The sequence below is a fragment of the Chelon labrosus genome (genome assembly GCF_963514085.1).
Source record: "Chelon labrosus genome assembly, chromosome: 6".
Classification (NCBI taxonomy): domain Eukaryota; kingdom Metazoa; phylum Chordata; class Actinopteri; order Mugiliformes; family Mugilidae; genus Chelon; species Chelon labrosus.
The window spans coordinates 16,089,689-16,106,351 of NC_140342.1; the positions used below are offsets into that span (position 1 = coordinate 16,089,689).

At 40.2% G+C, this 16,663-nt stretch overlaps 2 protein-coding genes across 2 annotated transcripts; both read left to right on the forward strand.

The window, feature by feature from the left end:
* The first annotated feature begins 1,332 nt into the window (after nt 1–1,332).
* mcm4 (minichromosome maintenance complex component 4) lies at nt 1,333–9,223 on the forward strand. The gene is made up of 17 exons (XM_084547091.1): nt 1,333–1,436; nt 2,385–2,459; nt 2,552–2,710; nt 2,806–2,969; nt 3,057–3,158; nt 3,255–3,350; nt 3,507–3,602; nt 3,853–3,991; nt 4,170–4,390; nt 4,532–4,652; nt 5,054–5,313; nt 6,481–6,846; nt 6,948–7,075; nt 7,337–7,544; nt 7,630–7,858; nt 8,181–8,314; nt 8,474–9,223. Exons 2-17 carry the CDS (start codon nt 2,399–2,401, stop codon nt 8,567–8,569), a joined length of 2,580 nt encoding a protein of 859 aa, XP_084403217.1. The 5' UTR covers nt 1,333–1,436; nt 2,385–2,398; the 3' UTR covers nt 8,570–9,223.
* Nucleotides 9,224–10,290: 1,067 nt separating this feature from the next.
* Nucleotides 10,291–16,380, forward strand: ube2v2 (ubiquitin-conjugating enzyme E2 variant 2). The gene is made up of 4 exons (XM_084547435.1): nt 10,291–10,322; nt 13,904–14,052; nt 14,163–14,288; nt 14,474–16,380. Exons 1-4 carry the CDS (start codon nt 10,307–10,309, stop codon nt 14,618–14,620), a joined length of 438 nt encoding a protein of 145 aa, XP_084403561.1. The 5' UTR covers nt 10,291–10,306; the 3' UTR covers nt 14,621–16,380.
* The last annotated feature ends 283 nt before the right edge of the window (nt 16,381–16,663 follow it).

The following is a 16,663-nucleotide window of genomic DNA, read 5'->3' on the forward strand; positions in this document are numbered from 1 at the left end:
AGTGTAGTGGAGGTATAAAGTGGAACCAAGCAAAAATACTCCAACTAGTATTCTTGCACTCGTTTCAGTAGGTGTACTTGATTACACAGTGCTAGATGTTTTGTTTTGTTTTTTTCATTTTAACGTGTAGGACGATAGTTATAGTGCATTGATGATAGACACTGAATCAAAAACTGAGATTCTTGCGGTGTCTTAAAGACACTCCTGTAAATAACACATGATGTGCTGACAGTTCTCGGAAATGATCCCATGTTTTCCTCTTAGGAAGTTTGCAGTACTTTTCCTCTCTCGTGGCCCTTTCTGAAAGGGAAACCGCGCCACCTGGTGGTCACTCTACATAACTGCACGATATTGTGCACGTTGCATCAAGTAAAATACTACAACACATTTTGTTAGGAAATAAGGCATTATCAATAAATATCAACAGGAATTGTCTTGAAAATCAGACAAAAGGGGATGCTCATGTAGGCGTCTTACTTTAAAATGACCTGTTTTCAATTGTATTGGAGGATTACATCGTAACTAATTTCTTTAAACTTTAAACTTCTTTAAATTATTGCAGCACCAAATAATGCCATATGTCATGTCAGAGCACTTTACGTATTAACTTATGCACCATCATGGAAAGTTACACATATAGAAATCAACAATTCATGAAGAGTACATTTGTTCTCGCTTGAGATTTAAATTGATGATCATTTTTAATTTTTAATGGAATTTAGCTGCAATATATCTAACATTTACAAACTTCGTGATGTTCAATTTTTATTGACATTTTTGGAAATGTGTAAATTAATTTCAGTAGAGGATAGATAAAAGATAGATTACTAAATGCTAACGTCAATGCTAAGAGATATAATTGAATTAACGTCTCTATTGGACTATGAATAGCTATCATAAAAGTAAACTTTATTCATAAAGTGGCTACAAAGCGTCAATTAAGTCGTCAGATTAAATTTAATTATATTTATACATCATCTTTAATAATTATATCCTAATTACTGACCTGTTGTTATTTACATTTTAAAGTATTTCACACTTTTAAGCTTTGTTATTGTTGTCGCATTAAGAGTTTCAATAAAGTTAAAAGCAGAAAAACTATTACTGTCGGACCAAACCAAATCAGCTGAGGGGTAATAATCGAGATATCAACTGAACATATTAGGCGTATATCGCATTTCATTCATCAAACTGGAAATAAATCTTAGTTTAGTGTTGTATTTGATAATATTTTCCTTATTCTTCGACGCCGTATTTAATATTTATTTCAAGTTGCATCGGTATAAACTCAGCAGCAACCCCCGCTTCAGTGAAGAATTCAACCGGAAGGAAAAACACAATCCTGGTCTCCCATTGGTCCAAAGTTTCGCGCGAAAATAACGTCACTCGCAGTTTCGCGCCAGATCTGCAGCTTTCGGACGTATACACAAGAAGAGGTAAAAATACTTCTTTACTGAAGTTTTTAATGATGAAACCTTTAGTTATTTTAATTTTGTCACACTGTGGGATGTTAAACGAGTTACCTTGAATGTACACGAAGGTGTTTTGATTTTTAAATGTTCACTTAAGCTGTTTAATCAGGTCAGACCCTGCAACTAAGTGTCGGCTTATTGTCTCCTGCAGCCACATGTCAAATGGTGGCAGAAGTTTGGTTAAGTTAGTTAGTGAAATCATCAGTAAAAGAAGGAAGAGGATGAAGCTAAATTCTTAAGAACAAAGTTGAAGACTTGGCAATTTAATATGTAGATATATACAACATTTAAATTTTTTATTAAGGGTAAACGAGGGATTGATTTGTGGACAAGGCAAAGTAAGCATATTCATTTCAAGTGATGCTAGATAATGATGTGTAAAATATGTGAATGATATTTACATTAGGTTTTCTGTGCAGTTTTAATCTGTTGAGTAACCTGGAGAAGAGTGATGACTTTGTAATAAGGACTAACAGTAGAATAAAGTCTTAATTAATATCGCTATTTCTGTTTTTGTCCTCTGTGATCTGTAGTGAAGCTAAACTAATGTAACAACTGGTGTGAAAATTCACAAACAGTTGAGACTGAAAGGATTTAAAGAAAACGTCAGGATCACAAATGTTGAGATTTGGCCCAACTACACCTGATATTGGTCTCACTTAAACATATTTTCATGAATTGAATTTGAGCATTTAATATCAGGTGGTGGGAAAAAAGTTAGGTAGCCTGCAGAAGAAACAATAACCAGGTAAACAAATTGAGCAATACTCTGGCAGTCACCAACCTTTGTGAGTGTTGTGGCAGAAAACTCAACACATCTATCCTGCTGTTTTGCACTGTCGGTGTGCAGGTTGCAGGGATCTCAACAATCACATGGGTTAATTAATGCAAGTTTCTTTCACTGATTTATAGATATCCCAGCTACAATGTCTTCTCCAACTTCAACTCCTGGCCGCAAACGTGGAAGGAACACCAACCCTGCCACACGTAAGTGCACGTGGGATAAAACGAGTCCTTTATGCTTTCAGCTGTCGACCGAATTCAATTCTAACTTCTGTTTGTGTCTTCTGTCACCTCAGCCAGCAGTGAGGGCCCCACCTCGCCTCCCTCCCAGCGGCGCAGAGGTCAGGACTCCTCCACAGGCGAGCTGATGCCAATGCCCACCTCACCAGCCACCGACGTGCTCAGTCCTGCAGCAATACAGGACACTTCCCTGTTCTCCAGTCCACGACCATCAGGTACGGACAGTCTTGAATCCCTGTGGCCCTAAAAATGGAAACTCTGGGGAGTTTTAATCACTTTTCTGACATATCCAATGTGTTTCTTTTAACAGTTCTGCAGAATGAAGTGGATATGAGCTCCCCTCTCATGTATGGGACCCCCAGCTCTAGGGTTGAGGGGACACCACGCAGCGGAGTGCGTGGCACACCAGCCAGACAGCGTCCTGATCTGGGGTCAGTCAGGAAGGCTCCCCAAGTCGACCTTCACTCTGAGCCGGTCAGTAGAAGAGTCAGGAATACTTGATTTATTTATTTATTCTTCTCGCAAGATCTGAAAAGTTGACGGTTCACTGTCGTCTCTCAGCCAAGTACAGATGGCGCGGTCGCCAGCGAGACGAACGCTGGCCAGAAACTGGTCATCTGGGGGACTGATGTAAATGTAGCAACCTGCAAGGAGAAGTTCCAGGTATGAAAATAATTATAAATGTCTGCTTTCTCACAACATCTCATATTACCAGTCCAGGAGTTAATGTTCCTTTGCTTTGTGTTACTTTGCTTCCAGAGATTTCTGCAGAGGTACATTGACCCGACCTCAACTGAAGAAGAGAACGCCGGTCTGGACCTGAACGAGCCTTTATACATGCAGAAGCTGGAGGAGGTAGCATACTTGTTTATCTGTTTATTTTAGCTCTGAATCTTTATACCAGATTGAAACAGACTCTACACGGTGTTGGTTTTACATTCGGATTGGTGAACATTAGCGAGATGAAGGCGTCACAAGTACATCTTGATGGTTTTTCTCTTTGTCTCACAGATCAGTGTGGTTGGCGACCCCGTGCTGAATGTGAATTGTCTGCATGTGCAGTCCTTTGATGCAGAACTTTACAGGCAGCTCATCTGCTACCCACAGGTAAAGATATTTACTCTCTATATAATTATAAGTTCTCATATTTATACAGGGTCAAGTTAATTCGTTTTTTTACTTTGTGGCTGTTTTAATTTTAGTAAAGTAAGAAGAAACGATAATGAAATAATCATAAATGTGTAGACTACTGCTCTTAGAGATAATTAGTCACACTGTCTGTAAGCATCTCCCTTAAGTTTTACTTAATTTCTCTGCCTTGGCAGCAAATTGATGCACAGTTGTTTTTCCTTCGCAGGAAGTCATCCCAACTTTTGATATGGCAGTCAACGAGCTTTTCTTTGAGCGTTTCCCAGACTCGATCCTCGAGTACCAGATCCAAGTCCGCCCCTACAACGCCCTGAAGACCAGAAACATGAGGAGCCTGAACCCAGAAGGTGCCTGTTTTCATTAATCAAGCCCCATGTCACAGCATGCGTTACAAAGTGAAATCACACTGATCAAGGCTACCACTGGCACGATATCCCCTCCCATATTTAGTGTGGGATCTTTGTGAACATTGAGGTATCAGCTTCAGCCTAAAGCTTCTGCGTGCCTTATGTGTTGCCTCCACAGACATCGATCAGCTGATCACCATCAGTGGCATGGTGATCCGCACCTCGCAGCTCATCCCCGAGATGCAGGAGGCTTTCTTCCAGTGCCAGGTGTGCGCCTTCACCACCCGCGTGGAGGTGGATCGCGGGCGCATCGCGGAGCCGGCTGTGTGTCGCAACTGCAACACCACCCACAGCCTGGCACTCGTTCACAATCGCTCAGTCTTTTCAGACAAGCAGATGGTGAGAGTTTGACGGTGTTGGTAATGGGGGCAGATTGCTTACAGTCGACACCTAATCGCAGAATATGTTAGGTGGTAATTGGTGATGTGTTGTTGCCGGGGTCATGACATCTGTTCATTTATTGATCCTCCCTTGCAACAGATCAAGATTCAAGAGTCTCCTGAAGACATGCCGGCCGGTCAGACGCCTCACACAACCATTGTGTACGCTCACAATGATCTGGTTGATAAAGTGCAGCCAGGAGACAGAATAAACATCACTGGTAAAATCTACCTACTGACTTAAATAATATTCATATTCTCATTTTTTTTATTAATGTTTTGAAAATTCACCAAAGTTGAAAAAACATCCTCACAATGGAGAAGCTGGAACTTTATTTATGTTTATTCTATGTTTATTGATTATTTCTGTTAATTAAATAATGTATTTAGCTAATGCGTTCTCAAATGTACCTGTTTTTCTGATCTGATATTCCTTATTTTACAATAATAAACACAAAACATGGCGCTTTCTAATTTGAGAATCAGGAACGCACAAATTTTAAATGATTTATCAGAGTTGTTGGCATTTAGTCTTTCATCAATTGTCTAATCATTTCAGCACTTCCCTCTGTCACTTGAATTGTTCACGACACATCCTAACAGTCTGCGTCCGTCTCTGCAGGGGTCTACCGAGCAGTCCCCATGCGCGTCAACCCGCGGCAGAGCAACGTCAAGTCCGTCTACAAGACCCACATAGACGCCATCCACTTCCGCAAGACGGACGAGAAGCGCCTGCACGGTCTGGACGAGGATGCCGAGCAGAAGCTCTTCACCGAGGACCGCGTTAAGACCCTGAAGGAGCTGGCAGCCAAGCCAGACGTCTACGAGCGCCTCTCGTCGGCCCTCGCACCGAGCATCTACGAACACGAGGACATCAAAAAGGTGTGTGGCGGCGTCTGCGCGTTAACTTGTGTGCGCCCGGGATAACGAGCAAACGCTTATCGTAACGACACAAGCTGTCAGTCACAGGGATTTGCATCGTGTGCCAGTAACACCTTAGTTGTTGCGTTTAAAGAAAATAAATAGAATCTAACACAGTTATGCGTCTCCATTAGAGCAGCAGGCATGTTCATATATTATAAAATACACTTGCAGTTACATACATTAATAACTCTACTCATGTAAGTAGCTTGCATGGCTAATTTAATAACACTGTAGCCGTCATTAATATTATTAAATGAGTGTTTCCTGTTATGGCAAATTAAGGACGACAAGAAATCTATGTAGTGGGCTTAATTAAGAAAAGAATCATGAGCCGAGGTTTAAAACCAAATTCATGATCGTGATGCTCACAGAACAATTCTGTGCTCTCCTCTTAAAATACAAACTGATATTAATATGAACTCTGCATCACAGACATCACATCTACTAGAATATGCAACATGTGATTTTTTTAATTTATTTTTTTTGATTGATTTAACAATAAAATCTTGGACTCCTCTCCATTGTTGTCCCAGGAGTTCAGCACTTTTAGCTCTGTATGTGTATTGTTAATTATAGTCGGACAGGAAATTCAATAATTCTCCTCTAAACGATGCACAATTATATGGAAAGGGTTTAGATCACCTGGTTTAAAATGTTCTTTGCAGTACAGGTCCAGGACATTTTTGCTTCATGTCATTATCCTGTTCTATTTCCACATTCTCTTTATTGCAACAATCCAATAAAGACAAAAAACATCCCCCAAACAAATTCTTGAAAACGGGCGTCTCTTCAGTAAATTAAAAAAAGCCAACAGGACCTCCCTTTGTTGATTTTTACAGTGAAATTTATTGTCAGATCAGTGTCCAACTTCCCATGGACATATTTGGACATCAAGCATGTCCAGCAGTGAACAACAGCATAATAATCGCACCTCCTAAAATATCCAATAGACAGAAAAACAAGTAAATAAATGGGACGTTAGTGAAAATAAAGCAAAGATGTTTTTGTCCAAATGTCTCAATATCATTGTTTGGAGTGAGCAGATGATTTCAGAAATTCGTTTAAGACAATCAAATATCGGCAATTGAGAAGTTTGTGTTTACGTCCCCTCTCTCTGTGTTTCAGGGTATTCTGCTGCAGCTGTTCGGCGGCACTCGTAAGGACTTTAGTCAGACCGGCCGCGGTCACTTCCGCGCGGACGTGAACATCCTGCTCTGCGGAGACCCTGGCACCAGCAAGTCCCAGCTGCTGCAGTACGTCTACAACCTGGTGCCCCGCGGCCAGTACACGTCCGGAAAGGGCTCCAGCGCCGTGGGTCTCACCGCCTACGTCATGAAGGACCCAGAGACCCGGCAGCTGGTCCTGCAGACCGGAGCCCTGGTGCTGAGTGACAATGGCATCTGTTGCATTGACGAGTTCGACAAAATGAGCGACAGCACTCGATCCGTGCTGCACGAGGTCATGGAGCAACAGACCCTCTCCATTGCTAAGGTGCGCTTGACTCAATGTAAACATGTACGAACAAGCAAGACTAGCAAGTTGTGCAACCTATTGTTCCTAATGGAGTTTCTTTTTTTTTTTTTTCTGTACAGGCTGGAATCATTTGCCAGCTGAACGCTCGCACCGCCGTGTTGGCAGCAGCAAACCCCGTTGAATCTCAGTGGAACCCCAAAAAGACCACGATTGAGAACATCCAGCTGCCTCACACACTGCTGTCCAGGTGAATGGCAGCACAACGTAGTCACACTGAAACTCCTCAATATCTATAAATGTTTCTGCATCAGAAAGCCTGAATAACATGCAAAACATGCCGAATAATTTTTATAAAAATAAGACAAGCTTGGAGGCTGATCCACGTGTCCTTAATGTTTAGCAGTTTTGACATTTACTCTTGTGTGTGAATGTTAAACTTGGCATCAAAGCCATGTTCACAACTCTGATGTTTCTCTCACATTCAACATTGCATTTCTTGCTCCATCAGATTCGACCTCATCTTCCTGATGCTGGATCCCCAGGACGAGGCGTACGACCGCAGGCTGGCCCACCACCTGGTGTCGCTGTACTACCAGAGTGAGGAGCAGATAGAGGAAGAGTTCCTGGACATGACTGTGTTGAAGGACTACATCGCGTACGCACGAACCTACATTAATCCAAGACTGAGCGAGGAAGCCAGCCAGGCCCTCATCGAGGTTTGTTAGTTTGAAGCTCTGGCTAATAATCTTTTGGTGGATTAATACGGTGTTGGTGCCTTTTTAACTCTGCGTTTGTCCTCAGGCCTATGTCGACATGAGGAAGATAGGCAGCGGCCGCGGGATGGTGTCCGCCTACCCCAGACAGCTGGAGTCTCTGATCCGCTTGGCAGAGGCTCACGCCAAGGTGCGCTTCTCTGAGAAGGTGGAGACCATCGACGTGGAGGAGGCCAAGCGGCTGCACCGAGAGGCCCTCAAACAGTCGGCCACTGACCCCAGGACAGGATTTGTTGACATCTCTATTCTGACGACAGGTGTGACACTTCATCCACTATTGTGAAATACTAAATCCTTCTTGGTAGTTTATTCTATGTTTATTGCCAGTGACTCACAGTTGGAACCTACAGTTTCCAGCTTCTTAGTGAAAGGTTGGGGTGTTACTCTGTCTTATGATAATATACTTAAAATCTTAGGGTTGTGGACAAAAAAGAAAGCAACATAAAATTTCTTTTTGGATTTCTAGGATGCTTTTGCTCATTTAAAAAACAGTTGTGGAATTTAATATTATTTGTTTAAATCTTTAGATTTTGTTTGATCCCCACAGTGAATTTAAATGTATTGTATTTTATGTTACAGGCATGAGCGCCACAGCCCGTAAACGGAGGGAGGAGATCGCCCAAGTCCTGAAGAAGCTGATCCAGGCCAAGGGAAAGACGCCTGCCATGAAATACCAGCAGCTGCTGGAAGACCTCAGAGGACAGTCTGAAACTGTAAGTGCTTTATTGCTTTGCGTGTAAGAGAAATCAGTGCAGGAGAATCTAAACCGATTTCAGTTTTAGCGCTTGAGTTTTCAAAGCATTCTTAAAACTTTACATTGTCAGTTTTTACCACTTCCTGTCATGACTTCCTTCTCCGTCACTATATCGCAGGCGATCACTAAGGAGCTGTTCGACGAGGCGCTCCGAGCCCTGGCTGACGAGGATTATCTGACGGTCACTGGAAAGACTGTTCGTCTCCTTGCTTAAGGCACACCCTGCAATTATGTACAGTCCTTCATTATAAATCTTGTCCTGTGTCAACTTCTTTTTCTCATGCTGTAAAAAGTTTGTATAACGTGAACCAGTGCATGTTTTTTCCAGGTGTATTAGATGTTTAGATATCCACAGTTTTAGAGACATGACTCAGAATTATCAAATGTTGCTGTGGTGTCCTGTTGCCATTTGATAAAAATATAAAAAAAATGTGGAGCAAAAAAAGACGTGGAAAAATGCACAATGGTGATAAAGAGCTTATATTTAAAAGTAGGCCTATTTGTATTTCATTTGTTATTGGATTTCAAGTACTACTCATGCTGTCATGGCAAAAAAGATATCTGACCAACTTGTATATTATTAGTTTTTCCTCTTTGTTTTGAAATGTATTAAACTAAGCAAGCTTGAATTATTCTTTGTTTCTCTTGAGTACTTAATATTGTCACAGATGAGTTGTCTTAAAGAATGGTCATTGTTAATAATTAAATAAAATGTTAAATAAACATGCTATTATTCCAATGGAGTTTCTGTTTTCCCGCCAGCAGCACCTGCCAGAATGTTCTGTTGCTATAACAACCACCACAGTTCCATAGCGGGTATTGTCAGTTACATCAGCCATTTTGTTTTAACTGGTAACAAAGTTAACATTTGAAAACAAAAAAACAACTTTATATTCTCTGAAAACAGTGCATATGGACATTATCTGTAAGTAATTATAATACTGATGTAGTTGTAAGTTTATCTGTTATATCATGCTAGTTATTAGCTGTTTTAGGCTAATGTGTTGCTAACAAGAAGCTAGCATAACTTTATTTACTATTGGGCTAAACAATCAATTTTTACTGTTCATTAACTACTAGTCTGGACTGAGATGTGTTGACTGGGTCCAAAACAGTGTTGTACTTCTTGGTGATAGTTTGTGTCTTCCTGTTAAGATGTGCAATGTTTCTGACAGCTGGTTTAACTGTTGTCCTTGTTTCTGGACTAGCTACTTATGTGCATTACTTTGGTAATAGTCCTACAATTATTTGAACCAACAATACAAGTTAAAATAAGTTATTCAACATCCTAATTAAAAGTATGCAAATATTATCAACAAAAAGGGTCAAAACTAGAATCTGAGGATGGAAAGGACTCAAAACAATGTACTGGACTGCAGTCTTTTTTTGGATCAGTTGACCTCTCATGGCCTGAATCAGTATTTTAAATAAAACAGAGAAGTTTAGAAAGGATACACTGTTAATGCAGTCAACGATGGAAATGCACCCAGAGGTTTTTTCATTTTATTTATTTATTTATTTGGAAAAAGGTCACAAGTCAAACCTTTTGGGAACTGCTAGTTGCAGTAATTAACAGTTTTTTTTTTTTTTTTTTTAAGATGATCATATGCTATTTGTGTTTTAAGTAACTATACTGAAACTGCAGATTACTTACAATGTTTTCACATTTTTACACTATATTGGGGGGAAAAAAACCTTCTTTTAGCTGCGTACATTGCTATAAATTACATGACTTTATTGGGTTTAAGTGAGACCTAAACTGAGACTATAATGAATATTGTGAATTTTAAATCTGGTTAAGGTTCACAGTTAATGAAAATGAAAATCCAGAGTAGAGGGGTGGACAGCGCAGCTTGCAGTGCGGTGATCGGCCGGTGTGATGCTGCTGTTCGCTCGGTCTTAACTGATCTGATGTCACAGTGCTGTGTGCTTCTGGACTCGGCTGAAGAAGATGGCGGCCTCCTCAGGTCTGTGTTCCTTCAAACTAACACATACGGCGATAAAAAAAGAGTGGGCGAAGCCAAGACCGCGCTGTTATCTTAGTACAGAAAACGTGAACGCTTACTCGCGTTTAACGCTTACGAGATTCCTCTGATTTTATATAAGTGTCCCGTAAATATGTTCTCTCGGTAAAGCAGTGCGCTGTGCGGGGGCCATCTATGTCGTGGAGCTACTGTGTTGGCTAACCTAGCTAAAGCGAGGAGAGTGAGTAGCTTGCCCCGTGAGTTAGCTGAAATTGCTGAAGGTGTCAGAAATAAGCGCCAGTGTTACAAATACGTACTGTATGCACATAAAACAAATCGTTACATATAATATATTACGCTATTGACGTTTACTGTGCGGTGTAAGTTGCTATTAATACGTAAATTGTAAACAACCACAAACGGTACTAGCTAGCAGCGCTAATTTAGCAACCACAATATTTCAGCACCGCGCGGCATTGAGAGTCGATCCTGTTTCATCCAGCTAGCTTGTCACTTGATCTGAATAATAACCAAGACACGCGTAGCTGGTGTGTTTTAATTGCCATTAAAACTGCAACACCATGCAAGTCACAAAATAAAACATGTGAATTTTCAATAGCTTCTGTGACATATGACCCTCGGCAACAAACACAGCGGCGACGGAAATGTTTTAACGTTGCCCCTCCGCTGTTTTTATTAGCACTCCATTTTGCAAGCGTTAATATTATACTTTCAGCTAGACTTAAAAAAATAAATAAAAACATTTTCATTCACAGATTTAGAAAACAATGCAATGCCTTAACATGAGGTGGCAGGTTGCTACTGTAGGGCGGGGAGTGTAGAAACACGCCGTACCGATGAAATGATGCAGCTACTGTAGTCGCCATGCGTTGTTTCAGCACATAGTCGGGCCCCATGCCCAATTTAGCACTGAGCAGGAAGCGTGGCTGTTAAAACTACATAATAAACTTTAAATTAAAGAACAACACAATATAGTTAATTTTCTCTATATATGTTTAAAGTATTGTCTTTTGCGTTCATTTCAGCATAAACTATGTAGATTTCATAACAATGAGCAAAGTAGAGAAACTAGGAAGTAACTCCTTAATCGAAACTAACTTCTTGGCAAGACTTCAGTCATTAACTAAAGTTGACGCCCTGGAAATGTGGGGTGAATCTCTAATTTCACCTATCACTAATGTCCCGAGTCCATCAGTAAAGTTAATACTTCTGCAGTTTCACTTCAGTTGTGTGCAGTGGTAATATTTTACACCAGAAACTTAAGAACATGCTTCAGATTGTTTCAGCACTGACAGCACTGCATTCCTGTCACAGGCCTTGCTAAAGACCCAAAGAGAACAGGTGGCGCTAGTAAAACCACAAACAACAGGAGAATAAAACTATATGGTAGCTGATATAAATGAGAGGGACAAACTGAACCTTTTATTTTTTAACTGCTGTCATGTGTTTGGATCAACATTACCTGATATATGCTAGACCAACAACTCAAATCTGTCTTAAAGTTGGCTGTTGAACAGTTTGTGATCAAGACCGTGCAGTGATTTTGCAGTTCAAAACATAACGTGGAGAATAAAAGTAATTATTATCTTAAAAATTAAACTATCTGTATTTAATTAACAGTTGTGACCTGCATTACATCAACTGTCTGTTACGAACTGTTGGTTGACGTTTTGTCGGGTTTAAGAAAATGCTGTTATCTGAGCTTTGGGCCAAATGATTAAAGATTAAATGGGAAGATAATTAGCAGATCGGTTAACAACATTAAGTATCACATGCAGCTTTAGTAGTCTATGCCTTCCTCTGCTGTAACTTCTTATGACTTAGCAGCTGACACCCAGATGTCTGTAGTAAACTAAAGTAACCGGTAACACAAGTGCTTGTATGTTGATAAAGGAGTGGCGTCTTGTGAGCAAATGCCTTTCAAGAAAATGGCGGCACTTGAGAGTCAGGTCTCGGGTTCTTCATTTTGGCTGCTGCTGAGCCGGTGTGAAATATTGATTTTTTTAAAAAGTGATTTGTTAAGTCTGACTGTGATTAATGTGTGAGATCGGAGGGGGCGAACCAAACGATTCGACAACAGCGGAAAATTCTAATGTTTTCACCTTCGTCCTCTGTGTCAGTCACGGGGCTTCTGTAAAATTTCACTTCCCTTTCTGTGAATTTGTCTTGTACGTCCTACTCATGAATAGCAGTAGTTGTACTTAAGTGCCGTGCCTTAAACTTCCACCACTCCTCCAGTCGTAAGCTGTAAGTGGTTCTTCATTCTTCATTGCCGTGAGTGCCTGTCAGGCTGCATGTTTAATGTCAACGTATCACCCGTCCCTCGAGAAGCTTTTCCCCAGTAACACTTGATTGAACAGTTGTGAATGATTCCGTCATCGATTGTTACGACACTGGTCATAAGATGACTGGATGGTGCTCTGGATCATTTGTTAAAAATCAGCAGTATAGGCCCACATGCCTCAAACCTCATGACCGTTTCCAAACAACTGTCAAGAGTGTAGCATTTGTTAAGCTTCACTGTTAAGCAGCAGCAGATATCTTTAATGAGTGTCTCGTGAGCAAGGTATCAAATTAGACGCGTTTCCACAGTAGGTAGACAAAATGTTCAGCATGCTGTGGCCTCGTGCTCGTTGTGCATCATCTGTTGAGTCATTTCATGTATAACCAGTCCTGTCTTGCACATATTTAACGCTTTTTACTCACATGGTTGCGTTGAATGTTAATGATTTAACGGCATCGGTTTTATGAAATGATGCACAGTTGGGGCGCCAACAGTGACAAAAAACACTTAAGTAATGAGTTCTCTTTCTGCAGTGAGTGGGAAAAGTAATTGAAATAAAAATTGTTAATTGATTATAAAAGTGGCCGCTGGTTATTTTTCTGCCTGTCAGGGGGACAGTTTTACGCTCTGTTTACTGATTAATCTTTTAAAGCGACATTTTCAAATTGCCAGATTTGTCAGAGCCTCAAACCCAAATATATTTAATACAGTTTAAGTCAAGAAAAAAATGTAAAATCCTTTTAGTTTTTACTTAATAAATAAAGAGTTAGTAAAATAGACCCATGTTTTTTTCCCCCCTTCAGCTAATCCATAAATTGATTGAACATTTTAGCTCTTAACCATCTGGCGTCTACTCTGACCTTCTTTGTTTATGATTTAACTATATTCCATTTTTATTGATACAAACCTAAAGAAATTGTGTTTATTACTCTTCTATCTCTGTGTGTGTCTGTGGCACTCAGTCTAAAATAACGTGTATGAAGAATATATTATTTCCTTTTTATTTAAAACAATTTGCCATGGGCTGTAGACTTCCTACCTCTCAGTGAAGAATAAATTGTGCATTTATTGGTTGTCGTTTGCAGCAGCAGTCTATTTTCACTTCCTGTTTAGCAAAGTGAACGCGCCTATCAATTTTTTTTATATATATATATATATATACGTTTTCAACAACAGTGGTGCTTTTAGAAACTCGTATAATTTGTCAACAGACGGAAAAATGTAGCCCATCAGACATATCCTTTACATCTGTGCATATGTCTCGCTTTTATTATTCTAGGAGTTAAAGTTCCACGCAATTTTCGCTTGTTGGAAGAGCTTGAAGAAGGCCAGAAGGGCGAAGGCGATGGCACAGTCAGCTGGGGCCTCGAGGATGACGAAGACATGACTCTCACACGGTGGACAGGCATGATCATTGGACCAGCAAGAGTAAGAAGCAGCGCAAAGTCCACGTGTTGATTGTTGTTTAAACACGGGTAGAAAATACTTTCCCCTATTGGAGATATTATAACTGATCGATTGTTTTTTTTCTTTTTCAGACCAATTACGAGAACAGGATATACAGTCTGAAAGTGGAATGTGGACCTAGATACCCAGAGACAGCGCCGACTGTTAGATTTGTAACAAAAATTAGCATGAATGGGATAAATAATTCCAACGGGACGGTGAGTGTCATCACAAATCTGACACGGTTATTTATGGCTGTCCTATCTCTGTTATACATCATTTGGTGGGTTCAGAAATTGTTTTGCAGTTTCCTGACGCCAGTGCAATAACTCACTGTCGGCCGTCTTGTCACGATGACTGATTCGGTGCGTTTCTTTTGTCTTCTTTCTTCTCTGTCTCACAGGTGGATTCACGTAGCATACCAGTATTAGCAAAATGGCAGAATTCTTATAGCATTAAAATTGTTCTTCAAGAGTTAAGGCGTCTAATGATGTCCAAAGAAAATATGAAGCTTCCACAACCACCAGAAGGACAAACCTACAGCACTTAATCGTAATGGATTGTTTCGACCCTCTGTCTTAAACCTTACTCTCTTAGAAATATTGTGTAAAATCATCAAGAGGCTCACTTCGCACATCAACAATATCGTCTGCAAGAGCAAGATTGGACTTTCTTATTACATAGCTCATTCGGAAAGAAAAAAAAAAAATGTCCCTGCAGTTAAGCACTGAATAGATAGTTAAGACAACAAGACCACAGTTATCTGCCTTTAATAAAAAGTACTTTGACAATGACTTTTATGTTTGACCTGTTCCAGCTTGTATGGGCTTGAAGAGGGAAGCATGACGCCACACTGAGGCTGTACCAGAGTCCCAATAGTTTTATGTTGAAATGACTGATCACTGAAGTAAACAGCAGGATGGGTGTATGACGGCATGTTCTGTAACTAATACGTAGTCCAAGAGAAGCCACAATTTTGAGTTGTTAGTATAAATTTAGCCGGTTAATTGAAATATCATACAGATTGCTGACTATGAACTGTGGCTGTAGTCTAAAAGTAGTGTCACAAGGTAAAGATTTTTTTTTTATATAAATATATATATAAATATACAGTATACCTGTATTTGACACAATACCAATATGTTTCTGTTCTGCAGCTCTTTGACATGTAACAGACGTTGAAGCCTGTTCTGTTCTGAAACCCTTGCATTTAACTTCTAGTGAAAATGGCAGGTGTATGAACTTGTGATTTTCTGAAATTAAAATCACTGTCTGAGAAAACAAACTACCGCCCAATCTCAAAGTTGAATTTTGTTTGACTCCCCAGTGGTGCCTACAGTTGCCAGTTTTCCCACAAGAGGGCCTTAGCTGTAGACTGCTCTCTCTGTCCCTATTGTGCCATCTAATCAAAACATGTCTTATCAAACTTCTGTGACAACAACAAAAAAACCCGCCATTTATTACACACTGGAGTTCTTATTTGGTAGCATATTTATAGATCCCTGATCACAGCTTTGTTATGTTGTACACTAAATCTTAATGTAGCCTGTGAATGTTGCAAATATCCAGTGTGACACTGCGAAGCGAGGGTACTGTACCCTCTGAGAATGTGACCTTTTGTTGCTTTTCAGCTGTTTATTCATAAAGTTTAATTGGCCAAAAGGGGATTTTACTGGGGGATAGTGTAATCTGTATTTAGTTGACTCTGTTTCAGTTTAAAATAATTGTGTAGGGATCTCTGAGTTTCACTTTTATAGCCTATTTACCAGGAACCCCCTGTTCCTGTGAGACTATGTGGTAGCAAAGAGAGGCCTAACTATAGTTTCTGGTGATTTACATTCTCATAATCCACTAGCTCAACTTATTTTGTAGGGATTAATATTTATTGGTCCGTTCAGACAAATTATTCAATTGGCATTTAATTTTATTTCTGTAACTTTTCTCTAGAGCTTAATATAAATACATTATTAGTAAGTTTCAAGGCTTCAAGTACAGAGCTCAATGAAATAGGATAGTGTGTCTGCGTGTGACATCTAAAAAATGATGAGCCGCAGTGTCTTCCACGTTTGACCTGCATGACCCCCCCCTCAGCCGTATATCTCCCTCACTGCACCCTGACTCTGGGGGCATCTCGTCTTCGGGCTGGGGTCATTCACATCGACCCGCACCGCAGCGCCGTTTCCGCAGCTTGGTGGGGATTCGAAACGTGCCCCTTGCTGGGAAAAAAATGGCGCCTCTGTACTCGTGTTTACTGTATCTGTGTGTGTAATCTCAAGACAGGTGATTTGCATAAAGATAGAACCACAAAGGCGTCTTGTCTCGGTGTGTTTTACTTTATATGGAAATGAGTCATGAATTTGTATGAGGACATATGGTAAAGCAACATATATAAATATATATATATACACAAAAAGAAAAACATGCATGATTTGGAGCATTTACATAACAAAAGTCATTTTCAAACCATTTATGTTTTCAACATACATTACCAAAGACTGAGATTTCATGTGTATTTTATCACTCGACTGCTTCTCGGGTTCAATCAACTCAGAGCTCTGTCCCCTAGAGGGCGCTCCATCCTCATGTATCATGT

Excerpts from the sequence above, each read along its gene's own strand:
- ube2v2 (XM_084547435.1), top strand. Across the intron at positions 14,053-14,162 it reads TGATCATTGGACCAGCAAGA|ACCAATTACGAGAACAGGAT; the intron begins GTAAGAAGCAGC and ends TTTCTTTTTCAG. Across the intron at positions 14,289-14,473 it reads TAAATAATTCCAACGGGACG|GTGGATTCACGTAGCATACC; the intron begins GTGAGTGTCATC and ends TCTGTCTCACAG.
- mcm4 (XM_084547091.1), top strand. The coding sequence starts at position 2,399 with ATGTCTTCTCCAACTTCAACTCCTGGCCGCAAACGTGGAAGGAACACC. Across the intron at positions 3,159-3,254 it reads CCTGCAAGGAGAAGTTCCAG|AGATTTCTGCAGAGGTACAT; the intron begins GTATGAAAATAA and ends CTTTGCTTCCAG. Across the intron at positions 3,603-3,852 it reads AGCTCATCTGCTACCCACAG|GAAGTCATCCCAACTTTTGA; the intron begins GTAAAGATATTT and ends TTTCCTTCGCAG.